This window comes from Dama dama, chromosome 5 (genome assembly GCF_033118175.1).
Source record: "Dama dama isolate Ldn47 chromosome 5, ASM3311817v1, whole genome shotgun sequence".
Taxonomy (NCBI): domain Eukaryota; kingdom Metazoa; phylum Chordata; class Mammalia; order Artiodactyla; family Cervidae; genus Dama; species Dama dama.
In genome coordinates this window covers 90,718,814-90,742,578 of record NC_083685.1, presented here as the reverse complement: position 1 = coordinate 90,742,578, position 23,765 = coordinate 90,718,814, and the positions used below count along the sequence as shown (strand labels likewise).

Below are 23,765 nucleotides of genomic sequence, written 5' to 3'. Positions count from 1 at the left end.
GGGTTTCTGCTTTGCCAGCTGCAGGGTGACCCATTTAAATCTGTCCCCGACTTAAAGCCACAAGACACCAATGAGATCTATTTTAACCAAGTCCCTCAAGTCACTTTTTTCAAAGCATGAGAAAGCAAGCTTTGAACTTGCCCTTGCAAACCCGTTTACAGCGGTAACGCTAAATGGATTGCTTACTACTTTGTCAAACCTTCCTTTTTTCTCTTTTGAACTTTAAAATCACAAAAGTAACACGCTAAAAAAAGGTTCGATCTGTAGCAAGTCTACAAGTGTTACCCCTCTTTGCCACTACTCCACAGAGAAAATCACGGATATATTTGTATAATGGATCTTTCCAGGCTATTTTTTTTTTTTAAACCGTGTCATGAATATTTTATATATTATGTATTTATAGTTTAATACTCATATTTTATATAAACAGAATTTTATATAAATTTTCTTTCTGTGGGAAATAAAGGGCATGAAGAAGAAAAATTATACATAATCCCACTATCTAAAGGCCCTAGGCTTAAGTGAACACATGCAGGCACACACACACGTAACCCTACCAGCTAAATATTCTCACTGTCAATAATTAAAACAATATGGACAAAACACAGAAGTCGCCTTTGATTCTTTCAAAATCTTTGTCTCTTTCCTAGAGTATACATTTTTCTATACATGTGGAAATACTATACATAATACACATGTATATATATGTACCCATATACATAGCTTAAAAGTTCTTAGTAAAAATTATATACTACCTGGAAGCTTTCTTTTTTCATTAAACAATAGAGTATAGAATCTTTCCAGGTCAGTATATACAAATCTACCTCATTCTTTTTTTTTTCCTCATTCTTTTAAATAACTGTCTAGTTCTATAATTATAGCTATTACCCTAGTGATGGATATTTAGAGAGATAGAATTTTGCTATTACAAACAATGCTGCAAAGATTAACCCCATTTATTGTGTGAATATATCTATAGATGTCCTATAAATGGAATTACCCTGTCAAAGAATATATATCTTCAAATATTTTCATAGATACCACAAACCTGCCCTTCTTATATCAATTTATATTCTCATCAACATGTATGAGACACCCTGCTCGTCCTCTGATTGATGTTATTAATCTTGGTACTTTTTACTAAGTTGCTAAGTGAACACAGTATATCTCTGTTTTATTTCACACATCTGTGATTATTATTGAGGCTGAATACCTGTTCGTGTTTGTTGGCCATTTATATTTCTGCAACTATTAATTGTTTGTCCTTATCTTGGCAATAGTTTTATGGGGCCTCTGGACTTGAGCCAGTGTGATCCAGCTTGGCCCTGTTCTCACTGGATTGCCCTCACTTCTTTGGGCTTTACTTTCCATACACAAAGGTCCTGTCCAGCATTAAGATTGTTTGTCTAGGGACTTCCCTGGCATTTTTGTGGTTAAGACTCTGAGCTTCCAAAGCAGGGGACACAGGTTCGATCCCTGGTCGGAGAACTATGATCCTGTGTGCCTCACAGCACAGTCAAATAAAAAAAAGATTCTGTGTCTGGACTTACTTTGTTGTACTTGTGCTGACAGTCTTTTATGTACTTTATCATCCTCTCTACCATCCCATTTAGATGGCAAGGCTCTGCCCTGCTACTGTTGGGTACCATTTTTGAGGGCTTAGTCTGGGCTAGGCATTTTATGAAAGGTATATATATGTATTTCATTTAATTCCCATGCCTTAAATGGCAGGTACTGTTATCTCCATTAAAAAAAAAAAAAAATGACTTAAGTCATTGCCTTAAGTGACTTGCCCAAGATTGCATCGATATTAACTCAAATTTGTTCTCAGCTTTGTTACCTGGTACCTGAAGCCTAAACTCTATCATGAATTTTATTTACCTTTATATTCCCTGCATTTGGTAAGGTGCTTGATAAATATATATATTTCTCCAACATTTTATCACAAAGCTCTGCAAGCATTTTAAAAAGTTAGAGTTTTACAGAACCTTCTAGATTCTACAATGAACATTTTGTCTGTGTGTGTGCTTAGCCATGTCTGACTCTTTGCAACCCCATGGACTGTAGCCCGCCAGGCTCCTCTGTTCATGGGATTCTCCAGGCAAGAATAGTGGAATGGGTTGCCATGCCTCCTCCAGGGGATCTTCCTGACCCAGGGATTGAACCCGAGTCTCCTTTGTTTCCTGCATTGGCAGGTGGATTCTTTACCATGGAGCCATCTGGGAAACCACAATGAACACTTTACTATGCTGTTTACCACATCTTTATCCTTTGATACAACCCTAAGCCATCTTACTTTTTTTTTTTTTTTCCACACTGTGTGGCTTGTGGGATCTTAGTTCCCTGACTAGGAATTGAACCTGGGTCATTGCAGTAAAAGTGCTGAGTCCTAGCTACTGGGTCACCAGGGAATTCCTCCATCTTACATTTTTTATGCATCTCAAAGTAAATAACAGACACTAAATATACCTTGCCCCCAAAACATTAGCATACATATCATAGAGTTCAGTATTTGTTTATAATTCTTTTTGCCTTTTGAGTGTTTCTTCCAATGAAGAAATAGCAGCACCAGTCTTCCTTGATAACTGTTACATCTGTTAACCCTAGTCCTTATCAAGATATGTAACGTGAACATCACCCCAAAAAGTTCCCTCATGCCCTTTCTCAGGCAATTCCCACTCCCAACCCACTCCTGCTTCCCAGAGGTAACCACTGTTCTGATATTTTTTCACCATAGGTTACTTTGATTATACCAGAAGTTCATTATAAATAGCACCAAACCTGGAGAAGGAAATGGCAACCCACTCCAGTATTCTTGCCTGGAGAATTCCATGGACGGAGGAGCCTGACAGGGTACAGTCCATGGGGTTGCAGAGAGTCTGACACAACTGAGCGACTATCACTCACTCAAGTTCTTATTGCAAGTAATTGTTCAATGAAGTCCTTCCTTCTTGAATAAGTACTGTATTTCTTTTTTCTTCTTATAAATATATTGTTCACTCATTGAAAAAATAAATAAATAAATAGTACCAAACCAGTAGTTCAAGGCTTCTTTTACAGTCACTTAAGAGATGGAGAATCCCAGGGACAGAGGAGCCTGGTGGGCTGCTGTCTATGGGGTCGCACAGAGTCAGACACGACTGTAGTGACTTAGCAGCAGCAGCAGCAAGAGATGTTTTTGAGATTCATCCTTGTTGTGTGTATCAGTAGTTGTTTCCTTTTTATTGCTAAGTAGTATTCCATCATATGACCCTGTAAATTGAATTGATGCATATTTGCTTTTTAAGTTTTATTTATGCGTTTATTTTTTACTGTGTTGGGTCTTTGTTGGTGCACTTGGGCTTTCCCTAGTTGTGGCAAGCAGGGGCTACTCTCTGGCTGCGGTGCCCAGGCTTCTCATTGAGATGGCTTCTCTTGTTGTGGAGCATGGGCTTTAGGGTGCAGGGCTTCAGTAGTTGTGGCTCTTGGGCTTTGGAGCACAGGCTAAATAGTTGTGGAGCACAGGCTTAGTTGCTCCATGGCATGTGGATCTTCCCGGATCAGAGATCAAACTGGTGTCTCTTCCACTTCCAGGGGGATTCTTTACCACCAGACCACCAGGGAAGCCCGATACATGCATATTTGAACTGAATGGTCCTTGTCTTCAAAATGCTTTGTCTTAATGTGATAAAGCAGCTGAGTTGATTGAGTCAATGGTATTTTTCTTAGATTTGGGGATAGTAGGGTCAACATGGAGAACTTCCCAGATGATACAGTGGTAAACAAGCTGCCTGCCAATGCAGGAGACATGGGTTTGATCCCTAGGCTGGGAGGATTCCCTGAGGAGGAAATGGCAACCCACTCCATTATTCTTGCCTGAGAAATCTCATGGACAGAGGAGCCTGGCGGGCTAAGTCCATGGGGTCACAAAGAGGCAGACATGGCTGAGCGACTGAGCACACACATACACACACAGGGTCAAGATGATTCAGGTACATATCCTAATTTTCATACATACCTTTCCTCCACTTAAAATTAGGAAAGACCTCCTGGAGTAGGGTGAGGGGTGAAAAGCAGAGAAGTGGATCAAAAAAAGTTATCTTCACTGGAGGGAGTGAGAGATGAAGGGGAAGTAGGTAGAAACTGCAGCCTGAAACGAGTGGGGAGGTAATGATATCATTGCTACTTGAGACTTTGAACTTGAGGACAGGAGTTATAGCAAAGTCCAAGGTCTATAGGAAGTTGACAGAACCCAGGTCTCTGGCAAACTAGGCTCTGAGACATAAAGGATTAGCTGCAGCTGTATTGCAGGTCTGACCCTGGAGGGGGACACTGCCAGGAGCTCTAAACGTGGGGCACAGGAGAGAACCCAGGCCACAGCCAGGCCTGGCGATTGGAGGGACAACAGTGAGGAGGGGGGATCTTGTGAGCTGTGCAGATAACAGTGGCAGGACAGGGGTGATGAGAGAAGGGCTGCAATGGATCTAGTCTCCAGAGGCCCCAAGGATTGGGATGAGAGAGCGGTGACTTTGGCAGAAAGTTAATAAATAACCTGTGTCCACAGGAGACTTAGATATTTGGAATTTTAGAGCTAGAAGAGACCTAGATCATGTCGTCCAACCTTGAGCAAAGTGACAGGTTCAAGGTCCCCCAGTGATTTGTTGGCAGATCCAGGCCTAGATACCAGATCTTCTAACATTTCCTGCCAGCACTGTCCCCCTGTGCTCTGCTGTGACCGTCTGCGGTTTCTGCCGGTTGCAATGACAGTGAGGGACAAGCTTTTGCCGAGACAGCCCAGAGATTCTAGAATTCTGGGGGCTGTTTTCTGTTGATACTGCTCAGATACCTAGCCCCCAGCAAAGAGCCAGGATTGGGTAAGGACTGCAGAGTGAGAACTGGAGACCATAAAAGGTGTCTTGGTGGGACAGCATTGGAGGCAGCTGGGTTCTCTGTGGTTGAACTGGGGCTGAGATACTGGTTTGTTCCCTCCAAGTCCCCAAGGTGGGTTTCTTTCCCCATTTCCCCTGTACGTCCCTCTGGAACCATCTTCTAAGCTAGCCTTTTAAGAGCATGCAGGTAGTGATGGGTGAGAGGTAAGATGGGCAGTGATTAGCCAGAAATCCTTCATCCTAATATATGGTAGGTCTGTCCACACCCCCATCAGCATTCAGGAGGAGAGGGAGACTCGCTATGTTGAAATAGAGCCCTGAAGAGACAGTGCCTGATCCAGGCACTCCGCCACCCTATCTCAGTCCAGGTGCAGCTGCTGGCCAAGGCTGTTCCTGGGTTTGTACTTCTTGGGCCCTTAGATTTCCTGGCTTCCCACCCCCAGGTACTATGCATGGAGCAGTAAGAACTAAAGAAAGGGAACTTCATTTTGTCAGGTAGAAACTGAGGTCAGAGGGGGAGAAGGGTACCTGCTAGGTCCAGAGGGAGCTGATGGCCAGATTTCCCACCTCTTTGGATATGCTGTACAACAGAAGAATTCTCTAGGCTTGTGCTGCCCAATCTGATAGCCACAAACCACACAGGGCTGTCAAATACAGTAAGTCCCTTACTTAAGAACCTTCACGTTGCAAACTTTCAAAGACACAAATGTGTGTTCCAGCCCCTATATGCCAGCTGATGGTTGTATTGTACTACTATACTTTTCAAGGTTCAGTACTGTAAGAGTAAACATGTTTTCTTTATTTTTTGTGTTTTTTAATCTACATATTATTTATATGGAAAGTATTATAAGCCTATTACAATATAGTACTATATAGCCAATTGCGTTAGTTGGGTACCTAGGCTAACTTTGTTGGACTTGTGAACAAATTGGACTTACAAACAAATTGGACTTACAAAAGTGCTCTTGAAACAGAATTTGTTCATATGTAGGGTGACTTACTGTATTTGAAATGTGGTTTGTCTGAATTGAGACATGCTCTAAATGCTAAACACACACTGGATTTTGAAGACTTAATATGGAAAAGAGAATGTAAAATATCTCAATATTTTTATATAAATAACATGTTGAGATGTCAATATTTTAGATATATTTACAGTAAATAAAGTGTATTGTTAATTTTACCCATTTCCTTTTACCTTTTTTTTTTAATGTGGTTGCTAGAAAATTTACAACTCCATATATGACTTGAATCATATTTCTCGTGGACAGTGCTGCTCTAGAAAAGATACGATGATCTCTCAGGAGCCACATGGGTCAGGGCGCTGGGTGGAGCAGAAACAGTCAACCAGCACCCCTGGGCCCTTGGGCATTCCTGGCCCTTGAAGCCTTCCTAGGCACTGTACCTGGGCTGGGAATCCTTCTCAGTAGAATGGGGAGCCCAGAAGGCCCTCTTGGTTGTGAGGATGGGGTACACTGAAGGGAAGGGCCTCTCCAGGGCTTGGCCAGAGCTCACTGCTACAGAGAGTAAGCTTGTAAGGTCTTGGGTCTAGAACTCAGAGCAGGAAGCTTTCACAGAGAGAGAAAAAATTACATTTAATTTCTAATTAGGTGGTATGGCCTACTTCTTGCTCTCTGCTGGTTAAAACAAGGAAAGCTCTCTCAACTCCACCCCCACCAGGTTTTTCTCTGGTCCTGTCCCCAGGTGGGTGTGCTTGGGGATGGGAGGAGGTTGGTACCATAAACACTACAGCTCTGGAGCTAGGTTTTTCTCTCCGGCTGCCGCAACTTACTTCCCAAGGCTATATTTAGGTGTCGGTCTGGGGAAAAGGATGTGAGTTTTTCAGGATCCTGTTTATCCAGCAGACCCCACCCCACCCCCACCTTGCAGCTGTCTGTCCTCTGTTCAGTCTGGAACTTCCCCCTTACTTCCCTCCCTGCTTCACTGTGGGCGCCCAGGCCCTAAAAAGAAAACAACATTTGCCATTGAATCCTGCAGTTGCCACCTACTAGCTGTGTGACAACTAACATACACTTAATTTTTGGAGCCCCGTTTTCTCATTTGCAAAGTAGAGATAATGATACCTGCCTTGCAGGGATGCTGTGAGGTTCAAATGAGATAGTGTAAAGGGCCTGGCATTATGCCTGGTGAGTGGCAGTCATTAAATAAGTGTTGGTTCTTTGAGATCTGTCCAGCGGTGGCTCCGGCTGCTGCTTCAGGGATAGCAGGTTTAGGAACGAGCCCAGGAGCATGTGACGTCTGGTGCGTTAATGGACAGTGGCTGTGAGAGGTCACTTGCCTTGTTCCTTTGTATTTGAATCTTAAGTTAGGTCCCAGGTTGGCTTGATGGCATCCTTTTTTTAAAAAAATAATTTTATTTATTGACTCATTTTTTGCTATGCTGGGTCTTCATTGCTGCATGGGCTTTTATCTACTTGTGGCGAGTGGGGGCTTACTCTCTAGTTGTGGTGCTCAGGCTTCTCATTGTGGTGGCTTCTTTTGTTGGGGATCCGGGCTTTAGGGTGCGCCGGCTCTAGGGCCCCGGGGCTTCAGTAGTTGCAGAACATGGGCTCAGGAGTTGCAGTTCCCAGGGTCTATGGCACAGGCTCAACAGTTGTGGTGCATGGGCTAAGTTGCTCCACGTGGCATGTGGGATCTTCCTGGATCAGGGATTGAGCCTGTGTCTCCTACATTGGCAGGCAGATTCTTTACCACTGAGCCACCAGGGAAGCCCCAACAGCATCCTCTTAACCAGGAGGTTAGAGCTCCCAGATGCCACCGCTGTGTACACCTAAGCGTGGGTCTATCAGGGATTACAGGAAATGATAGACTTTGGAGTCTGGTCTTCTACAAACTTATCTCGTTTCCTTCTTTGTAAAATGGGAGTAATGATAGACCTAGCCATGGCATCACCAACTCCAAGGACATGAGTTGGAGCAAACTCAGACAGATAGTGAAGGACACGGAAGCCTGGTGTGCTGCAGTCCATGGGGTCGCAAAGAGTTGGGTATGACCTAGTGACTGAACAACAACAGCAAAAACACCCATAGCAGTGTTATGAGGGTCACCTCGAGACAGTATTGGGTGAGACAGCGCCTCTGGCACGTAGCTGGCCCTCAGTGAGGGGCAGTTGTGCTCACTGGTTGGCCACATCTGGGCTCTGCTGGAATAACCTCTCTCTGTTTCCGTCTGCAGCGGCAAGGGCGGGGCACAAAGGCCCTGTACTAAGCACCTGTAATCCTCTGGGGGTGCCACCCCTGGAAACAGCGCCCCCACCATGTTTAACCTCATGAAGAAAGACAAGGACAAAGATGGCGGGCGGAAGGAGAAGAAGGAAAAGAAGGAGAAGAAGGAGCGGATGTCGGCGGCGGAGCTGCGGAGCCTGGAAGAGATGAGCCTGCGTCGCGGCTTCTTCAACCTGAACCGCTCCTCCAAGCGCGACTCCAGAACGCGCCTGGAGATCTCCAACCCCATCCCCATCAAGGTGGCCAGCGGCTCCGACCTGCACCTGACGGACATCGATTCGGACAGCAACAGGGGCAGCGTCGTCCTGGACTCGGGCCACCTGAGCACAGCCAGCTCCAGCGACGACCTCAAGGGCGAGGAAGGCGGCGGGCGGGGTTCGGTGCTGCAGCGGGCGGCCAAGTTCGGCTCCCTGGCCAAGCAGAACTCGCAGATGATCGCCAAGCGCTTCTCCTTCTCCCAGCGCAGTCGGGACGAGAGCACGTCGGAAACCTCCACCCCCTCGGAGCACTCTGCCGCCCCATCTCCGCAGGTAGAGGTGAGGACCCTGGAGGGACAGCTGACGCAGCATCCCGGCCCTGGCATCCCTCGATCAGGACCTCGGTCCCGAGCCCCGGAGCTGGTGACCAAGAGGTTTCCGGCTGACCTGCGTTTGCCCCCGGTGCTGCCCCCGCCACCCCCTGCCCTCCGGGAACTGGAACTGCTGCGAAGGCCCACCGGGGACTTCGGCTTCTCCCTGCGGCGCACCACCATGCTTGATCGCGGGCCCGAAGGCCAGGTCTACCGGCGGGTGGTTCACTTTGCGGAGCCCGGTGCGGGCACCAAGGACCTGGCCCTGGGGCTGGTGCCCGGTGACCGTCTGGTGGAGATCAATGGACTCAAGGTGGAGAACAAGTCCAGGGATGAGATTGTGGAGATGATCCGGCAGTCTGGGGACAGCGTGCGGCTCAAGGTGCAGCCTATCCCAGAGCTCAGCGAACTCAGCCAGAGCTGGCTGCAGAGTGTGGAGGGACTCCGCAGGGAGCCAGCCCATGTGAGTGTTTGCCTGGGCAGCCGGGGGTGAGCGGGGACTGGGTATGCTGGCCTCCCCGACGTTTGTACCTGGGAGGATGGTTGGGGTACCCAATAGCTATCATCAGAGCCTAGCAAGTGTGAGGGGTGATGCGGTCCCTTCCTTGTGCTCCGGGACAACTTATCTGGCCTGTGGGGAGAAGTGACCCCAGCAGATGTGATATACTGCAATACAGACTGTATGATACCTGAGTGAGCTTGTATGTCCTGAGCCCTAAATTGAGGCATTGGGAAAGCTAACATGTGCCATTTCCAGCTATGAGAGACACTCTGGACTACTACTAGTCCAGACTGGTATGTGGACTAAAATAAAGGATTTCCATTTTTTATGGAGTGGAGGTGAAAAAAAGATAAATTATTTAAAATCAGGTCTCACATGGGACGTCTGTAATGTGTGGCTGCTTTAGTAGTAGCTCTTGGGGAGGTGACTGCAGGCCTCCTTTTACCCCTGAGCAACTGAGGAGCTGAACACTAGGTAAGGTTGCAGAGATAAGCAGGGGCCAGATCTTGGAGGACCTTGTAAATAATGGTAGGAGTTTAGATTTTAGTCCAGTGAAATGGTACCATTGTAGGATTTTCAGCAGGGGAGTGACTGGATCTGATTTATAAAGATCACTTGGGCTCCAACAGTCTTTATTATCTCCTGGAAGAAGAAAAAGCACAGCTCTGGAAAGGCAACAGGGATCTAGCCTACAGAGATAGTATGACTTGACTGTCCCTGAGATCTCAACTCGTATCCAGCCCACACAAAACAGCCATGGAAGGGGTGACATAGGAGCAGAAGACACTGAGATTAGATGCGTGAGCAGGTCTCTAGGGGAATGGATATCTCTAACCCCAGGGGACTTATGATAGGGTGGCTACATATCAGTTTGGAATGTTCTGCCTAGAGACAATCCATGAGGGATAAGTTGGCTCTAGCCCTCCCTTTCTCCTGCCTTTGGGTTTTAGGATTGTCCGGATCTGGTCCCTGCAGCCTGACCACTGCATAGCCTGGCTGGGACCTTTCAGCACTAAGTGACTGGCCAGATGTGTCAAAGTCAAAAGTGGGAGGAAATGCTAAGGAAGCAGGCAGAGTCCCTGTCCTAGCTTTCTCCCAGGGAGGGGAAGTGGACACTCCGCTGGCTGTTCAGTCTGGCAGCATCTCGGGCCTGGAGGGCCCGGGAGCAGCAGGGTTAGGCTCTGGCAGGAAGCACTGGGGTCAGGTCCCCGACCTTCCTCTACTCTGGGGCTGGTGGGGTCAGGATGCTCTGCTAGTCAGGAAAGGGTCGTGAGTTGGGAGGGAGCCTGTCATGGAATCCAGAGGAGGACTGGAACTCATTTATTCCAGAAACACCCATCAAGCACCCACTATGTGTTAGCCATCAGACTAAACTGAACTCAGGGAACCACAGCCTAGAGGAAGTAGTCTTTATTTCAGAGCCAGAGATCATACCGTGATCATACCATGGGTCTCTCTGCTTTCTACCAGGGTAACATTGCTTTTAACAGATGAAATTTTCTTCCTCTTTAAGAATGAATCCCCTCTGGGAGATTGTTGCCAGCTCCCTGCTGAACCACAGCACAGGCCTCTGAGGGGCCCTGGGCCTGGCATCCCAGATGCTGTTCAGTTTTTGTCCTTATAGCACACGGATTGTCCTGGCATCTCACATTTCCCACTCCCTTCCCAGCTAGCTGCTGCTGCCTCCTCCCTGGGGAATTGGATGGCTCAGCTGTCGAGGCCCTGGGGGATCCCGCAGTACAGCAGGTACCCCTGAAAGGCCAGCTTGCTCTCGCCCCTGTGGGGCAAACCCAGCTGATGCCCAGAGGACGTCTCCCTCCACCTGGGGGATCGGGCAGGGGAGGTAGTAGAAAGTCCCATCGTCAGGAGTCTCCTAGAGCCTTCTGACAGGTTCAGAGAAACCCCTGTATCTTTTCCTACCTGGGTAGGTGGTGGGGACTCGGGCCACAGCAGAGAGGAGCAGAGCGAGCCCAGCATTCCAGTGTCCTGGGACGGTCCCCCGGGGCTGGTGGAGGAGTGTTGCAGCCTCTTCTGGGACTCTCATCCTTTATCTCCTCCTCTTCCTCCCACTCCTACTCCTGCTCCTTTTCTTGGCAGCGATTCTAATCCCAGTTCCATGCCAAGAAAAGAGTCTTCCCGCCTCCTCCAGGCTCTTGGGCGGGGAACCCTGACAACTCCAGCCCCACAGGGACAGCTCCTGGCGGCCACCATGCCCATCAGGCCGTCCATCAACTGTGTCCACACGTCGCCTGTCCCCAGGGAGCTCTGAGGGAGCTGGCTAGCCATCTGTTCCTTCTCGGCACACAGATGGGGACCATGGGGCCTTTTCTCCGAAACCTCTTCAGAGGGCCCCAGGGAGACACAGCCCCATGGGTTTCCTTCTCACACGGTGTGTGTCCAGAATGCTCGGTTCACACCTCCTTCGTGTGTCCCTGTGGCTGCTCAACAAGGTTCCACTGGGAGCAGGGGTGAGCTTCGGCAGTAGGATAGACTTGGGACCTCATAGGAATCACTTAGCTGGCCCGGGAGAAGCAGCTCTTCTGTGTCTTTTCTTCCACTCACCTGCCTATGAAACAGACATTTGTTGAGCACTTCCTGTGTGCTGGAGTCCAGCACTGAATAGCATATAACCCCAGCCCCAAGGAACTCACAGTCTGGTGGGAGAGATGCTCAAGCAGCAGGCAAAGACAGTGCCATTGGAGGAGCTCAATGACGGAGGCCAGGACATGGTCCTGGGGAGCACAGAAGAGGGGCTTCTAGTGCAGCCTTGGGAAGGAATGAGGGAGAACTGATATCTGGGAGGGAGATGAGTGGAGGGGAGACAAGGGGAGGAAGAGGAAGGCCGTAAGACACACGTCAAGGTCTGGAGACTGGAGAGAATGACACATTTGGGGAATAAGACTGGGGGATTGTGTGGGGACAGGATTGAGAGGAGCAGCAGGAGAGGCAAGCAGGAAGCAGGTCACCAAGGCCCTTGTGAGTCATCTAGGGAATGCGAACTTTAACCTAAAGGCAGTGAAGCGATTTAATTAGGGAGTGATGGGAACAGGTTTTGAAAAACCTCTCTGGCTGCTTATGGAGAATGCTTTCAGCTCTTGCAAGGATAGCTGTGGGGAGACTAGTGAGGGAGCTGTAGTATCTCAATAAGATGGACGGAGGCCTGAATTCGGGTAGAAGCAGTGCAGATGGAGAGACATATCTGACAGGAGCAACTGAAGTAGGCTCTGTTGTCTTTTTTATTTATTTTTATTTAAAAAATTTTTAAAAATTATAACTGATATACAATGTTGTGTTAATTTTTGGTGTTCAGCAAAGTGATTCAGTTATGTGTGTGTGTATATATATATATTTTTTTTCAGATTCTTTTCCACTATAGTTCATTACAAGACACTGAATATAGTTTCTTGTGCTATACAGTAGGACCTTATTGCTTATCTGTTTTATTTGCATTTATATTTGTTAATCCCAAGCTCCTAATGCGTCTGTTCCACCTCCCGCTTTCTCCTTTGGTAATTATGTTTGTTTTCTATGTCTGTGAGTCTGTTTCTCTTCTGTAAATAAGCTTACTTATATCAAATGTTTAGACTCCATATTTAAGTGATATCCTAGGATGATATTTGTCTTTCTCTGACTTACTTCCCTTGGTATGATAATTTCTATGTTTATCCATGTTGCTACAAATGGCATTATTTCATTCTTTTTTATAGCTGAGTAGTATTCCATTATGTGTGTGTATGTATGTGTGTATGAATGTAAATATATATATACATATATCACATTTTCTTTATCAATTCATCTGTCCATGGACATTTAGGTTGCTTCCTTGTCTTGGCTATTGTAAATAGTGCTGTTATGAACTTAGTGGTGCCCTGTAGTCTTGTTGATTGGCTTGTGTGGGAGAAGGAAGAAAGGAGGGGTCAAGTGTGATGCCAGATTTAAGGGAAGAGGCTAAGTCCTTTCTTCAGCTCCTCAGGGAAAATGTTTTAGGACATCCGTTTGGGGATCAGTTACTCAAATTTTCTAAAGGCAAAGAGATCCTTGAGTTGGTGAAATTGGAGGAGGTATTGGTAATGATGAGGATCTTAAAAACCCTAGCTGGTTCAGAATTCCTTCCTGCAGGTCCGTGAGTCTGTGTGGGCAAGTCAATACTCTTTAAGAAGGGGCAGGAACCTGTTAGGGACTAGGACTTGAGAGAGGGGAGAGCCGGTCCTTTCTGTTTGTATTCTCACTGTGTCTTCATGGGGGGCAAATATGGTGTCTGAGAATGGAGGGTGTTTCTGCTGAGCTCAGAAAAGCCCACCTGGCTAAACCCTGGCCAATGTGTTTGTCCCCCTGCCACCAAGAGCCAGGGGAGCTGGCCTGCACGGGAGCCGTACCTAAAAGCACTGCTCCCCTCAGCTTTCAAGGATGTGGTAGGAGGGGAGAGGTGGGTGCTTAAAGGAAGGTGTATCGCTCCTTCCCGTCCAAGGCTGGTTTCCTGAACCCTCTCAAGCTGTCCGACATTTGCCTGAGATCTGTAGTCCAGTCTCTTCTGTTGGAACTTGGGGTTTGTACTCAAGGGCTGTAAGTTTCCTAAAGAGGTCATCGTGTCCATCTAAAACCCCCTCCACACTCAGGAGAATCTGGAAGATAGCATTTATAGTGTAAAGAGCATGGACTTTGTAGCCAGAAAGACCTGTATTTGCATTTTCCTAAAGTTACCAAGCTTTGGTGAGCTTTAGTTTACTTACTCCTTTAAGCTTTTTAAAAAAATTTGCTTGGCTGTGCTGGGTCTTAGTTGCAGCATGCAGGGTCTAGACCACTGATCAGTTGCGCCATGTGGGATCTGGTTCCCTGACCAGGGATGGAACCTAGGCCCCCTGAATTGGAAGGTGGAATCTTAACCACCTGACTGCCAGGGAAGTCCCTCCCTTAAACCTTTAATGAATCTGCTTAGGGACTAGCACTGTACCAGGCATAGGAAGATTAAATAAATAAAATGCAATCTTTCCTTGAGGAAGCATAGACCTAAGTAAAGAAATGCAACCAAGTACCATAACTGCTATCACAGGTCTGAACAGTTCTGCAGTGGGATGAGGAGGAGGAAACAGTCGGTTCTGCCACAGGCGAAGGGATGGCAATTAGGAGAGGCCTCCCAGGCAAAGTGAGCCGTGACCACTCTAAACAGGCTCTATTCTTTCCTCCCAGAATTTGAGAAGACTAACTCAGAGAAGTATGCATGTCCAACTAACTACAGTTTTCTCTGAGAAGGAGAATAAGACTGGAGACTTGTTTTTTATTCTGCATACCATGCTCTGTGGGCCTTTATTTAAGATAAACATGTTTGTATATTAGATGATGTCACTTATTAGACTTTCAGTTCAGTTCAGTTCAGTCGCTCAGTTGTGTCCGACTCTGCGACCCCATGAACCGCAGCACGCCAGGCCTCTCTGTCCATCACCAGCTCCTGGAGTCTACCCAAACCCATGTCCATTGAGTTGATGATGCCATCCAACCATCTCATCCTCTGTCGTCCGCTTCTCCTCCTGCCCTCAATCTTTTCCAGCATCAGGGTCTTCTCAAATGAGTCAGCTCTTATCATCAGGTGGCCAAAGTATTGGAGTTTCAGCTTCAACATCAGTCCTTCCAATGAACTCCCAGGACTGATCTCCTTTAGGATGGACTGGTTGGATCTCCTTGCAGTCCAAGGGACTCTCAAGAGTCTTCTCCAACACCACAGTTCAAAAGCATCAACTCTTTGGTGCTCATCTTTCTTTATAGTCCAACTCTCACATCCATACATGACTACTGGAAAAACCATAGCCTTGACTAGATGGACCTGTGTTGACAAAGTAATGTCTCTGCTTTTTAATATGCTGTCTAGGTTGGTCATAACTTTCCTTCCAGGGAGTAAGCGTCTTTTAATTTCATGGCTGTAATCACCATCTGCAGTGATTCTGGAGCCCCAAAAAATAAAGTCAGCCACTGTTTCCCCATCTATTTGCCATGAAGTGATGGGACCGGATGCCATGATCTTAGTTTTCTGAATGTTGAGCTTTAAGCCAACTTTTCACTTTCCTCTTTCACTTTCTTTTTTTTTTTTTCCTCTTTCACTTTCAAGAGGCTCTTTAGTTCTTCACTTTCTGCCATAAGGGTGGTGTCATCTGCATATCTGAGGTTATTGATATTTCTCCCAGCAGTCTTGATTCCAGCTTGTGCTGACTTTAGCAGTAGTAAACGCTCAAGGAGATTAGTTCCCTTCCCTCTGCCTAGTCTCTAATACCATCCATGGAAGGCAGTTTTACAGCCTCTGTGTTAATGAGGGGCTTCCCTAGTAGCTCAGCTGCTAAAGAATCTGCCTGCAATGCAGGAGACCCCAGTCCAATTCCTGGGTTGGGAAGTTCCCCTGGAGAAGGGATAGGCTACCCACTCCAGTATTCATGGGCTTCCCTGGTGGCTCAGACAGTAAAGAATCTGCCTGCAGTGTGAGAGACCTGGGTTTGATCCCTGGGTTGGGAAAGTGCCAACTGGAGGAGGGCATGGCAACCCACTCCAGTATTCTTGCCTGGAGAATCCCCATGGACAGAGGAGCCTGGCGGGCTACAGTCCATGGGGTCTCAAAGAGTCAGACATGACTGAGCCCACACAAACATGCTACTTGTGTTAATCAATCCATTCTAGTGCTCTCCCATTCTTGCTCCTGATAAGGTTTTCTTTCCAATAGGACTCCTAACACTTTTGTCCAAACTCTTTCTTTGAAGCTCTATTCTTAAAGACAGCCCACTGGTGGGAGAGATGGGACACTGGGTGCTCTCTTGCTTTTTCCAGCATTTTAGAGCCAGGCTTCTCAGACCTGCAGGCGTGGTCCTCAGTGGCCTTGCAGGGGACTGGCCAGGCAGGGTTGTCTGCATTTGGGAGAAGGCTATAATGGAGGCCCTGGGAAGAAACAGCGTGAGCCTCCTCATCCTGGTCCCAAGGACCCCTGGGTGCTATCAGCAGTGGGGCCCAAAAGATTCCAAGGGGAGACTTGAAACTGCTGCTTCCTGGTCTGCCAGGCTGGCTTCCGGGCAACAGTCTTTCCCAGGGGCTTCTGCTGGTGGTGGGGTGGTGGGGTATTGCCTGAGTTCAGTGTTCTAGAATGCCCTGTTCCTACTGCTACTCCAGGACATTTTCACTTCATTTTATGCCAAAGTTCCTGGAATCAGAGTCTGGGAGAGCCTGGTTTGGGGGCTCAGGGTGGAACTGAAACTATGTCCTTTTGGTTATGTGAAAGGCAGGTGGGTAGGTTCAAGGATGCATGACCTGGTGAACAAAAGGTCTTTGGGAGCATTTTGGGGAGTTGTCTGTCCTGGATTAGTTGGGTGCCTGGGACCAGCAGAATAGTGTGGTGGACAAGGTCATTTCCATTCTGCTAGGTCTCCCTCCTGTCTTCAGAGGTCCGGTCTGCCTTTTCCCCAGGGAGATGCTAGATGAATGACAGCCCCAGAGTGCCCTGGCCACCCAGCCCGTGGGTGGTGGGCACAGCGCCCAGGCCGCATTGGCCTGGGTGTGGGGACATGTCATGGTCACTGGTTGTTTTCGCAGGCACAGCTTGGAGCCCTGATGCAGGGGCAGGGCCTTGATGGAGGTGGGCTGCTCCAGCCCCTTCCAGCCCTGGCCAGTGCCCCTCCGGCCCACCCTGATCCCCCAGACCACCTTGGCCTCCTCTCCCTTCTGATCTCTTTTATTTATATTGAAATGGTTCTGGAAAATACCAGATATGCAAACACCCAGACGGGGGGAGGTGGGTGAGGAGTGGGGTGAAGGGGGGGGTGTGTGTGTGGCGGGTGGGAACACAAGTATTTTAAAAATGCTGCAAATCTCTACAGCCTTTCCCAGAAACCACAAGCACGCGTTCTGCCTGCCAGCAGGGCTCCCACTGCCCCCCTACCCCGAGCTGCTGGATTCTCCTCACTGGAGCCTGGGGTGGGGAGCAGCGTTGTGGGGGTGGGGATCGGTGACCCGTTGGGGTGGGGGCTCCCCTGCTGCCTGGGCAGGTTGCCTGGCGCCTCCTTTGTCCGTCTGGGCAGCGGGTACGAATGTGCCCCAGGCCTCCGCAGCACCCTGGGCACCTACCGTGCCAGACAGGCACTGCCAAGGAGTGGAGTCATCATGGTCCCCCACCCCTTGCTGTGCTGTTTGGGGGGCCCCCAGCCAACCCTCGAGTCCCATGTGGTATTTGGCAGCAGCTTCTGTTCTGTTAAATACAGGGGACAGTGTTAGCAAAGCTTATTTTTTCAGTCATTGGCTCTAGTTGGGTTGGGAAACTATTTCCTTAGACCTGGGTCACTGCTCTGGCTCCCTTCACCTCCCACCATATGTTCCTCAGAATCAGGGCATGGCATTCTGCCCCGGCCTGGCTCTCCCGGCCACTCTGCACAAACTCTGCGGCGGGAAAGAATGTCGGGGGTTCACCTGGCCTTCTGTGTGGCACCCAGTACAGTGTGTAGCTCTCACCGGCTCCCTGCTGCTGCTGCTGCTGCTGCTAAGTCACTTCAGTCCTGTCCGACTCCATGCGACCCCATAGACGGCAGCCCACCAGGCTCCCCCGTCCCTGGGATTCTCCAGGCAAGAATACTGGAGTGGGTTGCCATTTCCTTCTCCAATGCATGAAAGTGAAAAATGAAAGTGAAGTCGCTCAGTCGTGTCCGACTCTTAGTGACCCCATGGACTGCAGCCTACCAGGCTCCTCCGTCCATGGGATTTTCCAGGCAAGAGTACTGGAGTGGGGTGCCATTGCCTTTTCCGACAGGCTCCCTAGGTGGTATTTAATTGATCTGGTAAAGATTCAGTCTGAATAGAAATGCTTTGAGGGAAGGGCAGGAAAAAGAGTAGAGAGGTTGAAGATCATGGTTAGCGTTCACGCCGCTTCTATTAGAGGCTGTTCTAGATGTCTTCCACATATGAACTCAGTACATTTTCCCAGCAACCCTTTGAAGTAGCTAGTATAATGATCTCTGTTTTGCAGATGAGGAAATTGGATTACAGAGAGGTTCAGGTTAGGTAAGTTGCCTATGGATTCATGGCTACTAAGTGCCTGGTCAGGATTTGAACTCAGGGTACACCTCCTGGCCCTTCACTCCACATAGGAGAGCTGTGTATCCACAGGCGTATGTGTGTGTTAGTTGCTCAGTCACGTCTGACTCTCTGCGACCCTATGGACTGTATGCAGCCTGCCAGGCTCCTCTGTCCATGGAATTCTCCAGGCAAGAATACTGGAGTGAGTGGCCATTCCCTTCTCCAGGGGATCTTCCCAGGATGAAACCCTGGGTCTCCTGCATTGCAGGCAGATTCTTTACTGTCTGAGCCACGAGGGAAGCCTTGTGTATCCATATATCCATGTATATATCCATACATCTACATAAGGTAGAGGAAGGCAGTCTCTGGGTATCCTTATACATTCACTGCCCAGCCCAGGCCTGGGCCTTCTGGTTCCTGCTCCCAGGTCCCTAGAAGCCTCTTCTCCAGAAGGAAAGGGGGAGCCAGGGGGGTGACTGGCCACTCATGCTGTGTGGATGCTACAGAAGGGTGTGACTGTTGCTCTCAGCCTCTCTGGAGGATCCACCTGAGGAAGCGAGCCCAAGGGGCAGCAGGCAGGATTCAATCTTTTTTTTTTTTTTCTGATGTGGACCATTTTAAAAGTCTTTATTGAGTTTGCTACAATATTGTTTCTGTCTTATGTTTTGGTTTTTGGGTGCTGACTAGTGTGGGATCTTAGCTTCCTGACCAGGAATCGAACCCGTGCCCCCTGCATTGGAAGGTGAAGTCTTAACCACTGGACCACTGGGGAAGTCCTGGGATTTAACCTTGTGGGAGCTGGGAGAGGTACTGGAAAGCCTGAGGGAAGCCATGGGAAGAGAAGTGTTTTGGCAGCCTTTGGGTTCGGTCCCCTGAAGTAGGGGAGGGGTGTTCATTTGCCCCTTATACGTCTGCTGCTGCTAGATCCTGGAGGCCAGGCCCATTGCCCCCTCACCTTTTTGGCTCTCACTGACATGCTGGTACTGACCTCTGTAGCCCTTAGGGTAGCAAGATCCCAGAATGTCGCCTCTGACCAGGAGCAGGTCCTCTTATTTTATACAGGAGTGAGCATGTTGTTTTCTAGCGTGCCCTGTGGGACAAAGGTGAGGAGGACCACAGCCCGGCACAGTGCCTGGCAGGTGGCGGGCGTGCAACTCAGCGTTCTCACTGGCTTCTACTGTCGAGTCCCGGCTGTTTCTTTTGTCTATAGTGCTTTTTCCCGTCCACCCCCGTATATTCATACATACACACGGGCCCTGGTTTGAATATCATTTCCTGAGGGAAACCTTCCCTGGTCCTCTCAGACCACATCAGGTCTACATTGCCCTCCTTCTCCTTCACAGCCTCCATCAGGATTGTAATGAATTTGTTCTCATTTCTGCCATGCTGGAGCGCTTGAGAGGGGTGGATATTTCGTTGAAGGAAAGAAGATGGTTCTCGAGTCAGAAACTGGTTTCCTTGTTCAGCGCAGTTTGGGTCTTCTAGAATCCTCCCTGCTGCCCGTCCCCAGCGACTCATCTGCTCTGTGCTTGGATGCTCAGTGTCCCTCGCAGGAGTGGAGGCGAGATGGGACTAGACAGCCAGGAGCAGGGGCCTGGGAGGGGGCTCTGGGAGGAGGGTCACTGGGACAGCCTGCCCAAGGAGGCACCGAGCGTGGGTGAGAAGCAGATTTGGGGTCACATGGGGTCACACGGTGTCCGGCCCAGGGGACCTGGGAGGAATGTGCCTGTCTTAGTGGCTGCAGGTCTCTGAGGGGGTGGAGCGTGGCCTGGCCAGGGCACAGGGCGCCCTCTTCCCCTCTGCTTTCCCTGGGCTGCCTGAGTGCTGGAATGTTGGCAGGCTGGGAATGTTCACAGCAAGGATTTTTCCCAGTCAGGGCGACAGATTCCAGCTGGAGCCTGGGGACAGCTCCCCCGTGGGCAGGGGCTACCGGAGAGACTGGTTGGGGGGGTGCAGGCAGAGGTGGGACAGCCCCAACTGCTCTGCGCTTGGGGCCCGGACTTGGTTCCCATCCTCTCTGGGAGATGCAAGGGGGGCCCAGCGAGGGGACAGCCGGGCTCCTGGAGAAGCGGTGGGAGGTCTTGGGGACCAGAGACCTCACCTCAGCAAGGCAAGAACATGGCTGGTCTTATCCTCCAAGCCCTCACTTCCTCCAGTCGGCGCATGCATCAGGAAGAGGTGCCGCCTCGAATTCCATCCTCAGGTGGGGCTGCATCTGCTCAGACCCAGGTTCTCTGGCCTCTAGGGACCACCAGCCTTTGCATGAGGTAGCATTGCTGAGTTTATCACCTGTATCTCTCCTCCACCTCGCAGGGTCCCCATAGCTACATCCAGGGCCTGGTTCCCTTTCTTAGTGACCTTTCCAGCCCCTCTGCCCTCTGATCTCAGTTTTGCTGGCTCCTCCCTCCCACTCCCATTTCTGCAAGGAGCTGACTCACTTCCTTCCTTCCCCACCAGCTTCTCTCACTGACAGGCCCTAGGGTAAGCGGGTACCCACAGGGAGCAGGGGTCTCTCCCAGGCACTTCTTGGGCTCCCTTCTCTGTCAGCATGACTATGAGGCTGCCCCTGGCACTGGGCAGAGGAGGGCTGGAGGCAAGGTGGACCGGGGATGGGCCTGGCTCTGGGCTATCGGGAAGACTGGGTACCAGCGCCCGGAGCCCTGGGACAGTCAGGGTGGGACATCGGGAAACCTTGAGGAGTACCTGAGCCCCGTTACCCTGGGGGGTGCTTGGTTCTGGGGAGAAGAAAGGCTGATGACATCATCCCTGGGATCAAGAAGCCAGTGCTTTCTCTAGAACAGAAGACATCTGCGAAAAGATAGATCTCAGCCCGGAGTGGCGCGGGCCGGAGGCCAAGCAGTGACAGCACTCGTCAGGCGGCACAAGACGGTCATGGCTGTCTGTGACACCCGGTTTCACACCCAGCCCCATCCCATCAAGGGAAAGTGTCTGGAGAGTCCCGAGGAGACTTCCAGGGACAAAGCGATGGGAGGGGTCTGATACAATGCCCTCGTTAGTTCTACCGGTGGCCGTGTCCTCCCCACCCCACCCCCAGCTCCCTCCTCTGTGTGCTGGTTTGGTTGTGGAGCTGCCTGCAGAGGCACCGGCTTTGGGGCAGTGAGAGATTTCCTCTCCGGGTGGGCTGGCATCTTCTCTCTCCCCTGGAGCCTGTGTGCCTGGCACCGCGGGCACAGGGGACCCAGCCTGCACTGGGCCTGCCGCAGCCTTGCCTCCTCCTCTGCAGGCGGCCTAGGTTACCTAAAGGACATGGGCACAGGGTGAGGTCAAGGCCCCACTCACTTGGCGGTGCATCAAGATCAATAGAGGCAAGAGGCAAACTGGGCACCCCGCCTGAAGAGCCTGGGGGGCGGGGGCGGCTGTGGGCTGTCTTCCTGGAATCCAGTGGCCAGCAAACATCCTTATTCCCCTTTTGCTTGGCCTTGCCTGGCGGAGCCCCCACTTTCTCTGGCAGTCCCCGGTGAGCCTGATTCTGGCTTCAGGATTTCTGGACAGTGACAGGAGGTTCTTATCTAGGCGAGGTTGGGGGTGGCAGGCAGGAATGAGGCTAGGTTTGGAGAAGGTGAGGGGTACCAGCCTGAACACCTCGCTTGGCAAAATGCCCTCAGCCTGCATTGTGGGAGGTAAACCACGCTGCCCAGGTCCACGGATGCCTGCCCACATGCCTCTCAGGAAGGCATCTGTTTGCCTGGGCAGGGCGGTTTCACTCCCCGCACCCATCATTACTTGGCCCTGACTTGGGGAGAAGAATCAGGTTTTGTGACGGGACACCGAGCTTGGAAATGGCTTGTACACACACACACACACACACACACACACACACACACACACACTAGCTTGTACACACACACACACACACACACATATACACACACTCACAGCAGAATTTAGTCTGGGTTGTCCTTTTTACCCAGACCCTTCCAAAGCATTTTTGCCATGAGTCCTTCTAACCAGCCGTCACCTTCTCTGTGCAGAGGCAGGCTGGCCTCAAACCAGAGGACTTGGTTTCTGGGGCAGAAGGTGGCACAGTTTTCCTGTTTTTTAATCAGGGCCCTAGGTTCCCCACCCAACCCCTGTGTCTTCCTTAGACTACTGGTTTTGAGGTCTCTTTCTATGCCTCTGAAAGGAGGAGCCCCTGCTGTAAAGAGTCTCCCATCCTCCCTCCCCACCCGTTCTCTTCAAAATCTCCAAACTGCAGCTCTTACTGTTCTGTAGGAACAGATGCTTGGCAGATCTGAAGTTGGTTAGGAGGGCTGGTTTTGGCTGCAAGAACTGCTTTCAGCTCATTTGGGGGAGGGCGGCGTGGGCAGAAGGGCCCACACATAGAGAGTTGTATGTGATTGTGTGTGTTGTTAACACATTGGTACCGGGCACAGTACGGACTCTGGAGCCGACTGCCTGGGTTTGAATCCTGGCCCTGCTGCTTACTAGGTGTACGTGCTCAGTCCTGTCTGACTCTTCGTGACCTCATGGACTGTAGCCCACCAGGCTTCTCTGTCCATGGGATTTCCCAAGCAAGAGTACTGGAGTGGGTCGCCATTTCCTCCTCCAGGGAATCTTCCCAACCCAGGGACTGAACCTGCATCTCCTGCATTGCAGGTGGATTGTTTACTGTTGAGCCATCAGGGAAGCCTCACTGGGAAACCCTGGGCAAATTAATTTCTCTGTGCCTCATTTCCTCATCTGTAAAATAAGAATAATAGTACTCTCCTCATAAGGCTGTTTTGAGGATGAATGAATTAATACAAGTCGCTCAGAACAGTGTCACGTCATTATCATCTGTCTCTGACGGCTGAGAAGCTCTTGATACCTGGGAGCTCGATGGGCCATCTGCCCACAGGGATGCCACAGTCTGTTAACAGCTCAGCTCGGCTCATGGCAGGTCGGGGGAGGGGTTTGCGCTTCTCAGGATGATGCTTTTGCCCCTGAGGGCTTCCAGGTGGTTGGTGTTCAGTTGCTCAGTCGTGTCCAACTCTTTGCAACCCCGTGAACTGCAGCATGCTGGGCTTCCCTGTCCTTTACCATCTCCCAGAGCTTGCTCAAACTCATGTCCATTGAGTGGGTGATGCCATCCAACCATCTCACCCTCTGTCGTCCCTTTCTCCTCCTGCTGTCAGTCTTTCCCAACATCAGGGTCTCTTCCAATGAGTCAGCTCTTCCAGGCGGAGATAGGGAAATAAGGTCCAGGCGGGACCCCACGCTTACTCGGGGCCACAGAGTAGCCTCAGAGTGGGATTGCTTTGCCCTGAGCATCCACTGTCATCTGTAGTTTGCTGCCAGCTTTTGAAGCTCTGATCCTTTTCCTGTGACTTCTTCCAGTCAAATTCTTGGCTGATACCAGTACCTTTCCAAGGCCAGGCTTCTTTCTACCTATTTGTTTTTCAGTTGAACAAACAAACTCTACTTTTTTGTGGTCTCTTTACAACTCAATGTATTTCTTTACACCTGCCTTGCCTCTGACAGCCCATGTGGATTAGGGCTAACAGGAATTGAGGCATATGGGACTTCTCAGGTGGTCCAGTGGCGAA

At 49.8% G+C, this 23,765-nt stretch overlaps 1 protein-coding gene across 5 annotated transcripts in view; it reads left to right on the top strand.

Moving 5' to 3' along the window:
• The window catches only part of MYO18A (myosin XVIIIA), a 100,702-nt gene that overhangs the window by 4,102 nt on the left and 72,835 nt on the right, over positions 1 to 23,765 (top strand). For all 5 annotated transcript variants that reach the window (XM_061142957.1, XM_061142958.1, XM_061142955.1 and 2 more), the window contains exon 2: positions 8,064 to 9,144. In XM_061142957.1, the coding sequence (XP_060998940.1) occupies positions 8,146 to 9,144 (999 nt within the window). In that variant the 5' untranslated portion in view covers positions 8,064 to 8,145. The remainder of the gene's footprint in view (positions 1 to 8,063; positions 9,145 to 23,765) is intronic.